The sequence below is a fragment of the Electrona antarctica genome (assembly GCF_951216825.1).
Source record: "Electrona antarctica genome assembly, chromosome: 20".
Taxonomy (NCBI): Eukaryota; Metazoa; Chordata; class Actinopteri; order Myctophiformes; family Myctophidae; genus Electrona; species Electrona antarctica.
Window position 1 is genome coordinate 39833068 of NC_136801.1, and position 16371 is coordinate 39849438.

The 16371-nt window shown below is 43.4% G+C and overlaps 2 protein-coding genes across 2 annotated transcripts; both read left to right on the forward strand.

The window, feature by feature from the left end:
• Nucleotides 1-343: 343 nt before the first annotated feature.
• Nucleotides 344-7798, forward strand: LOC306913324 (uncharacterized protein; the record flags this gene model as incomplete). The annotated part of the gene is made up of 6 exons (XM_079489912.1): nt 344-370; nt 2689-2835; nt 3412-3466; nt 4371-4565; nt 6004-6081; nt 7602-7798. Exons 2-6 carry the CDS (start codon nt 2707-2709, stop codon nt 7796-7798), a joined length of 654 nt encoding a protein of 217 aa, XP_079346038.1. The 5' UTR covers nt 344-370; nt 2689-2706.
• Nucleotides 7799-8654: 856 nt separating this feature from the next.
• On the forward strand, nt 8655-16371 carry LOC306913325 (CCR4-NOT transcription complex subunit 7-like; the record flags this gene model as incomplete). Its single annotated transcript, XM_079489913.1, has 2 exons — nt 8655-8694; nt 15443-16371. The coding sequence occupies 2 exons, from the start codon at nt 8655-8657 to the stop codon at nt 16369-16371; spliced, it is 969 nt and encodes a 322-aa protein (XP_079346039.1).

Here is a 16371-nt window from a genome sequence, read left to right on the forward strand (position 1 = left end):
TTTACTTCCAATTTTCAGTACTTTTACTTCTACTCCATTACTTTGCAGAGGCAAATAATTATACTTTTACTCCACCACAATTATTTGAAAACTTTAGTTACTATAGTTGAAAATAAGACAATACATTTGAAAATAGCAGATCCACATGTAGATCTGCTATTTTCAATACCAATACAATGTATTAATTATAATATTGTATTCTACTTTTGGTACTTGTATGTACATTTTGATACTAATACTTTTGTACTTTTACTGAAGTACATTTTTTATATCTATCTCTCTCTCTCTCTCTCTCTCTCTCTCCCCCTCCCCCCCCCCCCCCCCCCCCCTGTATCAGGGTGAAGTGGGACCCAGGGGAGGCAAAGGAGAGGTTTGTTGAATTAGACTCTACTAGACCCTTACGGGTCCATTTGGTTTCATCTTACGCTTTCAAGAGTTAAATTATTGTTAGTTTAACTTAATTCAGGAAATCTACACAATTAGAGAATGCAGGATAATAATTTTTACAGCATGGAATTGTGGACAAAATCCTATCCAACGATAACACGATATTCTTTAGTTTAGAGAGGCTACATCTGGTGGTCAGACTTAAACAGACTTATAGCTTGTTACGTAGACAGCTCTAGAATTGCATTGTATGTAGTCATAGCACTTTATAGTACACATGTATAATATATAATATAGTATAGTATGTATAGTTTACATAGATACTCCACTGTTACGTTCTTAATTTACGCATGATTCATGATAACTACCACTCTGGATTAAGAGTGTCTGCTAAATGCCTAAATTGTAAATGGTGGTCCGTGGCTCAATACTGACTAAATAATGGAAAAGACATGAAAAGGGTTGAAAACCACTGGTATAGACGCTCGTAAAAGGTTTCATTTTACGCTCTTAAGAGTTACATTATTGTTAAACATCTGCATTTCTTTATTTAGAAGAAGTCTACACAATTAGATTATGTAGAAGATTTTTTTTTAATGATTTCTTTGTGGCTTTCGCCTTTATTTTATATTTTTTATGGAGGGACAGACAGTAGGCTGACAGGAAATGGGGAGAAAGATGGGGGGGATGACATGCAGTAAAGGCCGTCGGGATCGGGAGTCGAACCCGCGGCACACTGCCAGACTGGATTACCAGCCAAGGTGCCTGGACCGCTGAGCCACGGCCCAGGCCAGAATTGTTATTTTTATCAATGTTATCTCTCCTATGGTACCACATCAACGCAGCATGGAATTGTGGACAAAATCTTATCCTATTTGGTCTGAGAGGCTATACGAAATGGTGGTCCGTGGCTCAAATGCATAATAAACTAGAACTGCACTCTGTCGAGTGCCTACTTGCTTGTTGCACTCAAGTAGGCCATAAATGGCCTACTATTGCGCAAGCAGAGCGCGCACTAGTGTTGAAAAATTATGATGGTAATTACTTATAAGCTTGTTTGACGTCACACTGGAACACGTCATCGTTATGTCACCGTCAACTATACCCTGGCACTGGTACATATATTTAACACGTCATTATGCTCATGTGTCCATATATGTGTACATGTATATATGTATGTATATTTACTTTTCTGAGTGGTTGGTGGTATAATGTAATCGGCTGGGTCAATTGACACTGAAACGTATCATCATCGTCAACCAATTATACCCTGGCATTGGTACATAATCGGAAAACATACCTGCACGGTCAGCTTCCGTATGTCCGTATGACATCATGTCACGTGCATTCTAAGGGACATTTGTACATATCTTCATCACGTCATGGGACAAATGCTTCGTAGCATGACAAAAACACACCTGCGCGGTCAGCTTGGGGCCAGCATATGACGTCATAACGTGTGCTGGCCCCAAACATAGCACCTGGCCGAAAACATGACTTGCACGCTCTGCTTGCGCAAGTAACTAGATAAAGTGCCCCTCGGGGCACAGGTCTCCACCAGGGCAGGTCAGGTTGTGGCCTCCTGTTGGCGCTATAATAGGCCAATGTGAAAAGGGTGCCTTTTCTTCTTACGCCTTGGATGATTTGAGGCATTTTGTCCCAAAAATGTGTTTTGCAAAAATTCACCTGTTGGTGGCGCTATAACAGGCCAATGTGAAAAGGGTGGGATATATTCCTCAGCCTAGTAGGAAAGTCTGTGAAAGATTTCACTTAAATTCCACGCTGCGTTCATGATTTGAGGCTTTTTGTTCAAAACGGGCCAATCCTGCAAACTTTGAAAGCCAATGTTAGCCAATTAGGATGGAATATGAAATATCGGACAGATCCGTTTTGAACACATGACTATAGAGATAGTGTGTAACGATTTGTGGGATTTTTGGACAGAATCTGGAGGAGTAATATCAAAAAATGTGTTTTTCAAAAGTCGGCGTCCTGGTGGCGCTATAACAGGCCGTTCTGGAAAATTTGGGGCAGAGGTTCATCGTTGGCATCCAGGGAGTGTGTTTTCAAAATTTGGCATCGACCGGGTTAACGGTGCCGGAGATTAGCTGGTAACAGACGGACGGACGGACACACACACATACACACACACACATACAAAACATACTCTCTCACCATGCCTTCGGCCTGGTGGAGACAATAATGGGCCTTCAATATGAAACGGGCTGAAAAGCACTGCATTACATCCAGTTGTCTGTCTCTGACTTTGCTTTTGACCTTCCTCTCTCGTTCCCCATGCAGAAAGGAGTGGTGGGGGACATGGGCACCAAGGGTTCGGACGGAAAGCAAGGGGACACGGGACACTTTGGCGTCGTGGGTCACCGGGGGTCTCCAGGGCTGGACGGGGAGCCGGGACAGCCAGGCCAGCCGGGCTACCCTGGGAAGCCGGTGAGAGGAACTTGTTCCATATTGTTTAAAGGTCTCGTGACATTAAAAAAAGTATACGTTTTTGTAATTTTTCAAATTTATTTTATTTATTTTTTTACCCATGTGTCAGATCGGTGGTTAGACTGGCATATTCACCGATACCGATATGACCCAAATATGACCAAAAAGGGCCGATACCGATACTTTTCCGATACCGATACAGTATTGGGCCATCTCTACAATGGTGTGTAAGGCCTCACTCAGACCTTTACTGCATTGCTGTATGCTTGTTGGATGAATGTTGTGTAGTGTCATGGCCGCCCCAATGCATTTCCAATGGAAGTCACATGGTTTGTAGTCCACATTTTGGACTACAAGCTGTTGTATGGCTTTCGGCTGTGTTTCAACTGCGCCCCTCCCCCTCATACAACACAAATGTTGTGTCAAACCATGTGACTCCCATTGGAAATGCATTGGGGCGGCCATGACACTACACAACATTCATCCAACAAGCATACAGCAATGCAGTAAAGGTCTGAGTGAGGCCTAGAGAACATAATATTTCAAGTCATCACAGGTGTAATGGTTGTCTTTCAGGGCAAGCCTCCGTCAGACGAACACCTCATGAAGCTCTGTGTAGAGGTGTTGAGGAGTAAGTGTCTACAGTTGATTTTTTTTGGCAACAAAAAAATATTTTGGCGGGCCTTGATGACGTGTTAATGGATGATTTTACACTTGGTTGCATGCTGTTGTGAGGTTGTAGATCTGCTATTTTCATTTTTATACAAAATAATAATAATAACAATCGCCCAAAAATGTTTGTGGAGATCTTTTTGTTTTTGTCGCATTCCTGAGCCAATCATTTGCCTCAAAGAGTCTCCATTGAGTCCCCTATTTAAATGATTTGCTCAGGAATGCCACAAAGATATATATATATATTATAGTTTGCATGTTCTCCCCGTGTCCCCTAGGGTAGGTACCCTCACGAAAAACATGCAGTAATCCTGGTCTCTAAACTGCCTCCCCCTGGCCAGCCGGGGCGCCTGATGGAGGGGAAAGGAACTGGTTGGAATAACGTGTTCCTTCCACGCGCTACGTCCAACCAGGGAAACTCCCCCCTGTCAGGTGTAAAGGAGCAACTTGGACACTCAGGCATGAAGGAAGCATGAGTTCAAGTCCGTTGCTCTCCCCATGTCCCCCATATATGGGGACTAGGTTGGCGGAGGGTGTGTAGAGCCCAGGATCACATTAGATAATTGACACAGGGGTGAAAAATGGGTTACAAAATCGTGGGGTAAAAATTATATAAAAAAAAAAAATGCTTTAGATTGCGTGTGTGTGCGTGCACGTGGAGATTTTGGATATCCGATGACGTCACACCATGGGATGCTAAAAAACAGCTAACAGACGGTAAATAAAATACTATTAATTCTGGATTAACTAAACCCGAGATTTCTCGGGCTGGCTGGCGGTTGCGAGCACGAATCCAGAGATTTTACGCGTGTGGCAAATATTGTGTTAAAAAACATCCTGTGTGTGTGTTCTGTGTCAACCAGACCAACTCCCAGCATTGCTCCAGGCCCTGGCTCCTCCAGCCAGCTGTGAGAGCTGTCAGACCATGAAGGGACCCCCGGGTCAGCACGGAACCCCGGGCGTCAAAGGAAGCACCGGGACCCCGGGCTACCCCGGAGCAACAGGCTCTCAGGGTTACCAGGGACCCCCCGGAGAGCAGGGAACTCCGGGACTCAAAGGTGATGAGACGGTTGTTGTTATTTTCCAATGAGAGGCACATGAAGAGACTCTGCACGAGATCAGACCTGAATGCACTTCGTGAATTACTTTTTGTCTGTCTGTCTGGAAGGCAGGTCAGGGGCAGAATATATTGGTAAATAGTGCATTTATATAGCGCAGGGTTCCCCAATAGGCGGCCCGCGGGCCATTTGTGGCCCGCGGAGAGCCCCCTTGTGGCCCCTGGAAGAATTTTAAAAAAAATGTGTTTTTTTGTTTTGTTTTTAGGAGGTCCGAGATATAAATGACATTAAATGGGGGTCAGTAGCCTATGCATGTCAAACTGGGCATCCTTTTCAAATGGGGTCTTGCCCTGAAAATGAATTTTCAGGGCAAGACCTCGACCGTGTGCGTGCGGACTCGGCCCCCAGCCTGGTACCCTAGTCAAAATATGGCCCTTGAGGAAAATTAATTGGGGAACCCTGATATAGCGCTTTTATCCAAAGCGCTTTACATATATTGTACATTACATTCACCCATTCACACACCGATGCAGGAGGAAACCATGCTCAAGGACACTTCGACACAATTTGAAACCCAGGATATAATAAAAGTGTGATAAAACACTCCTTCTAAAACGGTTAGTCCCAATACTTGATTCTGATTGGCTGGTTACCGTCACGTGACCGTTGTAAATTGCACCGATAACTCACACCTTAAATCACTTTATATCATTCACAGCTGATTCCGCATCTCTGTAGCTGTACTGGGGAAGGGGAGCGCTTGATTGCCTTACGAACCCATGCCGTGTGGGTGTCTAAGCACCGCCCGGCTCATATGACTGTGAACGTGTGGCTCCAGGCAGCCCCGTAAAAACATCAAGCGCTATTCTCCCGTCACATAGTCTACTTGCCGAGCAAAACAAGGAAGTGATGTGGCTCGCTCTGGTGGCGCAAAGCGTAGCTACTTTTGTGAATTTAATAGTTTTATTAGGTTAATATTGCTATATGTTTGTAACCGTTTTAGAAGAGCAATAAGCCACTCGAGGCCCCAGTTTACCAGGTATTTTACAATGGCTGCGCGTCGGGTCTGCCTACAACTCCCAGCCATTGTAAAATACCCGATAACCTGAGACCTCCCGTGGTTTATGGCTTAATTGGTTCCAATGTGGTCCTGCAAACCTGTGAATATTTTAGCACATAAGCAAGTGCATAAAGGAAGATTCCGCCAGGTGTATAACATTACAAAACCCAAAATATTCAGTGGGGAGAATATCTGTGGATTATTGATTTCAACTATTGAAGATATCTCGCCATAATATTTTGAGTTAAACCATATGGCACGGCACTGTAACTACACAACCCAAACCTCGACCAAAGTGTCTTGTGTAAAAGAGATGGGTTTGTTTGTAATCACGTACAAGATAATCATCGTAATTACAACATAATCCAATGTTTTCAGGTGATGTGGGATCCAGAGGATTGAAGGGGAGCAAGGGGGAAAGTCGGCCAGGACCTCCAGGACCCCATGGACAGCCAGGTAGGCAATCTGCTGCTCAGCCTGTGGTTCACAGCAGTGTGGATATCGTCGACTAATACTACCTTTTTTCACTGACGAAAACTAAATGGAAAGTAAGCTATGATGACTAAAACTAAGACTAAATTAAATATATTGACAATTTAGTCAACAAATAAAAACTAGACTAAAATGTTAGGAAGGGACTAGTGGACAAGAGATCCAGTTTAAGTAAAAGACAAGTCATTTTACACTTGGTTGCATGTTGGAAATAGCAGATCTACAAGCTCACAACACGTCACAGCGTTGTGAGCTTGTAGATCGGCTATTTTCAGCAAGTGTATAATTAGGCATCAAGGCCCGCCACAATACATTTTAGTCAACTAAATCAACTGTACATTTAGTCGACTAAAATCGTATGATATTTACTCGACTGAAACTAGACTAACACTATAACATTCCAGGTGACTAAAATGTGACTATAAATGAAAACAATTCAAGAGACTATGACTAAAACTAAAATCAAAATTTGCAGTCATAAACAACACTGGTTCCTAGTGGGTCAATGGCGAGCTACAGTTTGGCAGTTCCCAAACTTTTTAGCCCGTGACCCAAAAGATACATTTCCCCGGGACCTAAACTACTGAAAATGTGCAGATCTACAGCACGCAACACAACGCGCCGCATTGTGAGCTTGTAGATCGGCTATTTTCACTACGTCTTAAACATTTGTTTTCAAAGTTATGGAATTTCTTAGAATTACCTTTTGTTTGTTCATGAAATTACTGGGGGGAAAAAAACCTTGAATAAGCTTTAAATTCATGAAGCAATGTTTATTTTTGTAAGAGAGTGTACAAACACACTCGGAGTTACAGACCTGTAATGGTACTTAGTTCAGACTAGTCATTGGTCCAACAAACGTCAACCTACGTCAAACCCTAACCTAACCATAACTGCAAGCACGGGAGCAGCGCATGTTCGAGCGGTTCCCGCATGTCGGACTAATGCTCCGTCGGAAGTGACGTGCGGATCCCGGTAAATTTAGGGCTAGCTCTTTGTGCTCGTCCACTCATTTTGTATGTCCGTGGCATAATTTTGACATAAATGTCCACCCTGTGGTGGAAAGTAACTAAGTACTTTTACTTACAATTGTACAATTTTGAGGTATTTGTACTTTACTTGAGTATTTCCAATTTCCAGTACTTTGGCGATTTTTATTCTGATTAGAAAACATACATTAACCACTTCAACCCTATACATTTCGACCATTTGAAAATAGCCGATCTACAAGCTCACAAAGCTTGTAGATCGGCTATTTTCAATAGATTTTGTACACATTTTGACTAATTTTTGAATACTTTTATACATTTACTCAAGTACATTTTCAATTCCGTACTTTTACTTGTAACGAAGTACTTCTAAATTGCAGTATTGGTACTTTTACTTAAGTAAAACAATTGAGTACTTTTTCCACCACTGTGTCCACCACAAGCCAACATGGCGATGACGACGACACCTTTGCTCTGACCCCTTTATTGTCGCAGGAGTTCAGGGGCCTCGAGGCTCCGACGGGAACGGGCATCCGGGCACTCCGGGGACACACGGCAAGTCCGGGCCCCCCGGCGCGTCGGGGAAACGGGGCTCCTCGGGGCCGGCGGGGGCGTGCGACATGTCCACGTGCTACCAGGCCTACAACAGCCTCCGAGAGGACCGCTTCAGCAAAGGACCGCAGAACTTCTGATGGCAGCAACGATCGATCGATCGATCGGCGTATGGCAGTGAGATCCTGTAAAAACTAAAAAGACTGTCGTTCCGCGACAGAATGTTCTGCTGTATGCGTGCGCCTGCGCGCGTGTGCTCAAAACTGGATCCCGATTCGATGCTCTTCGGCTCTGATCGGTTCAGTTAAAACCTTAACCCATTTTGGGCGGGAACCCCTTTTGGTGTTTCAAACATTGTTATAATTTAGCTATTGAAAAATAGCAGATCTACAAGCTCATAGCGCGCCACCGAGTGGCGCGCTACGAGCTTGTAGGTCTGCTATTTTTTTTAAATCGTGAAAATATTTATTTCAGAAAACTGGAGGATTTAGAAGATTTTTTTTTAATTTCGAGGTCAGGCCTAAATGGCCTGACCTCCACCCTAAAAAAACAAAACAAAATACTTCATACTAGTTTTTCTATCATTTCCACACCCCATGAAGCTTTGAATTCACGGAGATGTAGTCGCATTGTTTTGTCGAGACTCTAAGCCAAATTCCAATACCCACAATCTCGACCACTCGCTCACTCACACTCGCTCACAGTGAAATTGGTGACCTGCTGAAATATGTTACCATCTTGTGGACTTCACGTCAACTTAACATGGAGGTCTTTAAATACGTGGCTTAAATACCGCTAGGTTGAACACGACTAATGAAACGACTGCAACGATTTACATTCGGACACTGACATTATGAGATTGTCTACACGATTGTTACATATTTCAGCAGGTCACCAATTTCACACGAACTCCACCATGCTGGAGTGACCAAGTGTGAGTTATGAGGGTTATTGGAATTTGGCTAGAGAGTCTCCTGCCGAGGCTCCCATTGACCGATGACCCCGTCGTCAAATCCCATGGGGATGAACTGCTCCTGTAAATGTCGGCCTGCACTGACCGACCGCACACACACACGTGTTCCAGCGAACGTTGTTATGGGTCGTGTTGCAGAATAAATGCACCGTTCATAATAGGAACGAAAGCAACGCAGGCAGAAATCCACACAAAAAGTGCAACCAGGATAGCAACAAAGAGAAATCAATGGAAGAGAATCCAGGATTTATTTTCTATATGAATAAAACGTTATTTTAACCAATCTGTATGCGGTATAGACAGAGTATGTTCATTCAATAGAACTATAGTGGTTGGAGGTGGTCCCCCTGCTCTTCTTTCCATTGAGAGATGTGCCGCCTGGTGGTGGTATCGAGTATTACACCTGCTGGTCATGTCAACAACCAGTAGGCTGAAACAGATGGCGTACCGGACTGGACACTATAGTGTACTCACTGTGCTGCCACGTTTGTTGTAGTTCTGACATCGGACTGGACACTATAGTGCTGCCATCTTTCTTCTTTTTTTTTTAATCCCCCATTTTTTCACAGAGTGTCAATTATCTAATGTAATCCTGGGCTCTACACTCCCTCTGCCAACCTGGGGAGAGCACGGACTGAGTCCAAGCCGGTTCTTTTCACCTGACAAGGGGGAGTTTCCCTGGCCGGACGTAGCATGTGGAAGGAACACGTACGTACGTTATTCCAACCAGTTCCTTTCCCCTCCATCAGGCTCCCCGGCTGGCCAGGGGGAGGCAGTACAGAGAGCAGGATTACTGCATGTTTTGTGTGAGGGTACCTCCCCTTTGTTGTAGTTCTGAGTGACATCGTTGGGATTATCTCTCCAATAGGAGAGGGAGATACAGCCAGTGGGGAAAGTAAACAAAGTACATTTTATTTCTGTACTTAACCGACCTGAGGCCGGTTCTACAAATTAAGCCTTCCAAATCAGTGGTTATTTTTTCAATTTTTTTCTCAAATGTTTACAAATAGCAGATACACAACGTGGTGTGCAGTGACCTTGTAGATCTGCTATTTTTTTTAAATAGCCAAAGCAAAAATCTATTTTGAGGTACTTTATTTCCGTTTTTTTATACTTCTACTCTAGTACATTTCAGAGGCAAATATGGTACTTTTAATTATTGCAAAACATTGGACAATACGCCCCGTTTTATATTACAAGCTCGCAACACGTAGCATGTGATGCATTAATGTAGATATGCCATTTTTGAAAAAGTACTTTTGCTTTGTTTCTCCAAGTAATTTTTTTTTTATGACAATACGTTTGTGCTTTTACTCAATTTTGAATACTTTTACTTGTAACAGAGTATTTTATATATTGTGGTATTGCTACCTTTACTTAAAAATACTGAGTACTAATCTAATCTGAGTAGGCTACTTGTTCCACCACTGGAGACAGACATCAAACTGAATTGTAGCTTTAAGCTAAACATTCTTGTTTGTGCACGCTTCTTGTTTGTGCACGCTTCTTGTTTGTGCACGCTTCTTGTTTGTGCACGATCTACAAGCTCACAATGCGTCGCGAATGCGACACATTTTGAGCCTGTCGATCTGCTATTTTCAAAAGAGGTTTTATTCATTTGATTGAAAACTTGAAATGGGACATTCATTCTGCATAATGAGTACTTTTAGTTTTGGTACTTTTACGTACAGTACAATACTGTTGTACTTTTACTCAAGTCAAGTTTGAAATCCGGACTTTTACTTAAATTGTAACATTAAACAGAGTATTTCTACATTGCAGTGAGTATTGATGCTTTTACTTCAGTAAAGAACGTGAGTATTTTTTCCACCACTGGTTATAGAAATGCAGGAAGGAAACCAGAGGTGAGTGAAAGCTGACATGCTGCATGGGAGCTGAGTGGGAAACCCCTCGTTTTGTTTAGTTTAAAAATACTGACTTGACTGACTCTGACTTTTCCCAGGAGCCATTTCCATGTGTGTCTGCTGGCCGCGGGCCTACTGCAGGGCACTGCAGCACCATGACCTTAAAAGGCCAAGGAGTGGCATGAGAACACATAGCTCCGTCTCCATGTTGTGCTCTTATTAACATACCAAATTAGTTCTCTGTGTCATAATAACTATAACTCATACTGTAGCTTACAAGGACACAAGACCTATTTTTAACCCATTCTGGGCGGGAACCCCTTTTGGTGTTAGCATTATGTTATGCTTTAGCTATTGAAAAATAGCAGATCTACAAGCTCATAGACACTCGGTGGCGCGCTACGAACTTGTAGGTCTGCTATTTTTGAAAAATCGAAGAACCACTGACATAGAAACATAGCTTTTTCAGAAAACTGTCAGAACTGGCAAAGATGCCACCCATATGCAAACAATGTAATTATATATGAATACAACTAATCTTTGTCAAACGTGTTAAAAGTAGTGTACAGTCAGTGTGTACACATTGATTCCAGAGCTAATGCAAATGATGATATTAGTGGACAGGACAGGGATGGGGGATTACATTTTATGCATTAATTTCATGTGGAAATGAAGAAAACGCCAGCAGTCATTGTATGTCCTTTTCATATAAATGTATTTACCGCTGACGTTGATAACGAACGCGTTTCGGCCTGTGTGGCCTTCGTCAGAGTTATGACGAATTTACCTCTGACGTTGATAACGAACGCGTTTCGGCCTGTGTGGCCTTCGTCAGCGTTATGACGAAGGCCACACAGGCCGAAACGCGTTCATTATCAACGTCAGAGATAAACAGATTCATATGAAAAGGACATACAATGAGTGCTGGCGTTTTCTTCATTTCAACTTAACGTATATTCGAGCCTTGCACCGTAAGGACTTTATTCTAACCTGCGGGTTGTCTGCTTCGGCAGTACTTTCTTGCTCAGATTCATTCATTTCATTCAAACTTGGTGTAAAACGAGCAACAGAACAACATTTAACCCACCTGAGGACGATTCTACAAATGTATTTTCTGAAAGAAAGAAAAAAATACTAAATAAACGTATGTTGTTATATCAGCACAGCAGTTCTCAAACTTTTTCATGTCAAGGAACACCCAAAATGATATGTATTTGGCTGCCGACTGCCTACAAAAAAAGAAAAAAACTGTTCCAGAGACCCCCATGAAGCAAAGATTTGAGTTAAAAATGTCTGCATTAATATTCAAAGATTTGCAGTAAAACATAAAAAAGAAATGAAATAAAAAGCAGATCTACACAAGCTTGTATATCTGCTATTTTTTTTTGAATAGCCAGCCAATGTGCTCTAGCCTATACACCTACATATCTAAAATGACAGATGCTTTCCCCGATTGTCCTGCTCACATAGATTACACTGAATTAAGCATTTTATGTGAAAAGGCATTTCACCGTGAAAGTTACATTTCAGAAAGGGATCCCAATACGAAAGTAAGAAAATATCAAAATGTCTGTTTGAAGATCCCCAAACATTTCTAGGTCTGATACACCTATTGAGAGATTACATATTGATGTCTTTGTTGTGTAATATCGTGATTTCTGAAATCTTTTGAGGATATGTTGTTAAAATATTTGTTGACTCTATTGTTCTTCCTTGTGATTACTGTACTGCCTTGTTGAAATACATGCTCTCAAATACTACATGTTTTGACATCTTTTGTTTAGTCTAGTTCTGTATTGATTATTTTATGTCAAGTAACTTGTAATATATCCCGATTCCCTAGATGTACGATATCATACTCTTTCATTAACCTTGATGTATACAAAACAGCACAGTATAATGTGTATATGTGGCTCTTTTTTATCTTGGTAGATTTATGGCACAGTGTCATCTTATAAAGAGTTTATCATTTAACGTTTGTTGTCAGTCTTAATCTTTGGAGTGTGACATTGAAATAAACTATGATAAAAACAATAAATATGTTATTACTTATTCTAGATAGAGCCAGTTTACTTAAGAACTAGTGTGTGTGTGTTATCGTTGGATAAAAAATCCATGCTGTATTGATGTTGGTACCATTAGGAGATATTTTACATTCTCTATTTGTGTAGAAGACTTCTTGTAGTGTGTGTGTGTGTGTGTGTGTGTGTGTGTGTGTGTGTGTGTGTGTGTGTGTGTGTGTGTGTGTGTGTGTGTGTGTGTGTGTGTTAGGGGGGGGGGGGGGGCTTCCCATTAGTCCAGATCTTATGCATGTCATTGCAGGCTGACCAGGCCATACCCTTCCTAGTTTAAAAGTCCTTTTGGGAAGATATACAGTATATGAACCCAGATACTTGTAGTCATCAACCTGTTTCAGAGGAGTGTTGTTAAGTGTTTTTATAATGTGGTTATTGTTGGATTTGCACATATTTACGTATTCAGTTTTCATCTCGTTGAAATAAAGACAAACACAGTTGGAGGCCTGCTCAAGAGACTGGAGGAGAGCCTGAGCGTACTCCAATGATTGACTGATAAGTGCGAGCAAAGTCAGTGTCGCTTAGGTATTTAGCAGGATGACAAGAGCTTCTCCTAGCCCAGCAGCACGGTCAGGACCTGGACGAATTAGTGATGTCTCGATTGGGGCCAAATCAAGTCAAACCACGAGTAGTCAGATCTGGCCCATGCAGAATATCACCTGATTTCAACCAACATCAATTCTGCTCACTAAGACGAATGTCCCTGGATGAATCAAAGAGTCAGATCGTGGCCAAATTAACTTAAGTCATAACATAACTAGTCAGATCTGGCCCAGAATAAGCTATATTATTTCAACTCGTGAAGACGTCCTGGAAATGACGTAAAGATCATCCCCATATGGGCTGTGATCTGGCCTAGTCCTGAACGTCACTGGAGTCATCGGAGGACGTCATCATAACATCATCATGATGTCATTTGGCTTGCTGGGAGGGTTTAGTTGGTAGCCCTTATCATTGATAGCATCAACTGACATACGAAGAACATAATCAACAACAATAATAAATAGAAACAGGGCAAGTGTGTCGCAGCAGAACACAGTTTGCCGGCCACTGCTACAGAGCTGACTGACAATGAGGTTAGATATCTTCCCTTCTTCTCTGGAATCCTGCCTCAAAGCAGACCAGAGGTAGAAAACTGTCGTTCCCTGATGTCATCGCTAGGGAGTCGGGACACATGCATCGATCAGTAAGCAGGAACTGGGGATGGCAGTGAAGGACCGGAAAGTCTGGTGTGGCATTGTGAAATCCATGATCTCGACCGCGGTCGAAAAATGATGATGATGATTAGTCCAACCGCCCCTAGTAAATACAGAGACTGCCTTTCCCACGTATGTTTTTAGCCCCAGTATTTCCTGTTGCAATATAATCATCATTACCTTTTTGAGAAGCCACATGGTCATAACCAAACATTTTGAATGCTACAATGCTAGTTAGTTGGTATTCAGAGAGTTTGTGTGCACATCTTGATTAAATAGATAGAAATTTAAATTAATTTCACATTACAAATGAAAGACAATAGTTTGCTTGAACATAGATTTATTGATTTAACAGAGCTAACTGCTCAAGCACCTAAACACTTACTTCCTGGTTTTGGTCAAGGACTGTCTAAAGAGTACGAGACGCGAAGACTGCGCTGGCGACACCATGTTGCTCTATGTTGCTCCATGGTGCTCCATGGAAGGAAAGATGCGCAGTTGAGACCAGGAAGTTGTACATGCCCAAATGTATTGTTATAGTTACTGTTATAGACACTATGCCTAACATCTGTTGAGGAATAACTATAAAGATTGATTATATAGAGATTGATTCAATCTGACGTGATATCTGTGATGTCAGTGACGTCACATACTAACCATAGCAACCATGCTCGTTTTTTTGGTTGCTAACCATAGCAACCATGCTCGTTTTTTTGGTACGAACAAACACGGGTACAAAGCCAGTGGTTGGAGTGGTTTGCACCACTCAAAAAAAGAAAAATCACACCCGTGTGAACTGAGTGGTGTAAGGTCTTATATAGACTGATCAGCTGTGGTCTGACGTAATGTCTGACGTAATGAAATCACACCCGTGTGAACTGGGTGACCATAGCAACCGTGCTCATTTTTTGAGCACAGACAGACTAACAAAGCCAGTTGTAGGAGTGGTTTACACCACTCAAAAACAACATACTATATTGTGTCGTTTTCCATGATTTTCGATGAAACCATGAAAAACGAAATGTATGTCGTAAGACTGTATGATGGTTGTGAACAGTGATTCTGATTCAGTCTACCCACACATGTGATGTATGCACCGACCCTGAAGTGTAAGGGTGATTTAACGATTACGTAATCACTACGTCATTACGTCATCTCTTTGTCTATATTAACCCCTGCAGGTGTGAACTCACCTGTGTTGGATTATTCATTTGTAGTAGAAATTAAACTCTTTCATATTAATTAAGCAGTTGGTACTCCTGAACGTTTGGTAACTCTAATCTTTATAACTCTGGTTATCTTAAACCTTTGTCGAAGTCCTTTCTTCAAGAGACCTCTGCCTCAGAACCCCACTCCCCAGGGGGTAGTTTATTCTGAAACCTCCGACCTCCGCTGTCCCTAACAGAACAATCCATCCCAAGGGCTCGGTGCTGTTGCTCTCTGCTAAGCCTGTGTTATACTTAGTCAACTAGTCCGGGCCTCAGCTGTGATGGCTGCTGTAGGTTGATGTCGAGATAATAAAACTCAATATAAAACTCTTAACAAAAGTTTGTTAAAACCCCTCCCCCCAACCCCGAGAGAGTAGAGCACGTGTATCGATTTAACACCCGTAATAGGCGTAAACGGGGAAAAAAAACAAGGACGATCGAAGGCGTGTCTGTTATTCCCACCGCAGCCACCATGGATCACGGCCGGAGGATATGCGAGGTTTGGGCCGACAACTTGGACGACGAGCTGAAGAGGATGCGACGCGTCGCCTGCGAACACAACTACGTGGTCATGGACACGGAGTTTCCGGGCGTGGTGGTGACCGCCGCCGCCGGAGGAGGAGAGTTCCGCTCCGACGCAGACTACCGCTACCAGCTGCTGCGACGCAACGTCGACCTGCTGAAGCCCATCCAGCTGGGCCTGACCTTCGCCAACGAGCGGGGCGAGTACCCGCCCGGCGACACCTGCACCTGGCAGTTCAACTTCAAGTTCAGCCTGGCGGAGGACAGGTACGCCGAGGACGCCATCGAGCTGCTGACGGCGTCGGGCGTCCAGTTCGAGAGGCACGCGGACGAAGGCATCGAGACGCTCCGCTTCGCCGAGCTGCTGCTGACGGCATCGGGTGACGCGGCGGTCCTCGGCGAGGGCGTCACGTGGCTGTCCTTCCACGGCGGCTACGATTTCGGGTACCTGGTCAAGATCCTGTCCAACGGCGCCAAACTACCCGAGGAGGAGGCGGGTTTCTTCGGAATCCTCCGCTCGCTATTCCCCGTCGCCTACGACGTCAAGTACCTGATGCAGAGCTGTAAGCACCTCAAGGGCGGCTTGCAGAAAGTGGCGAAGCAGCTGGAAGTGGAGCAGCTCGGAACCCGGCCGCACCAGGCCGGATCGGACTCTCTGCTCACGGCCATGGCTTTCTTCAGGATGAGGGAGATGTTCTTCGAGGATCACATCGACGACGCCAAGTACTGCGGCCAGCTGTACGGCTTGGGCTCCACGACGGCTTACTACGCCCGCAATGGAACGGGAAACGCCTACGAGGAAGAGGCCGACGAGCAGCCTGAGACGGAAGTAGCAAGACGCACGATATCTGGCTTACTTCCCGTATCCGTGTGA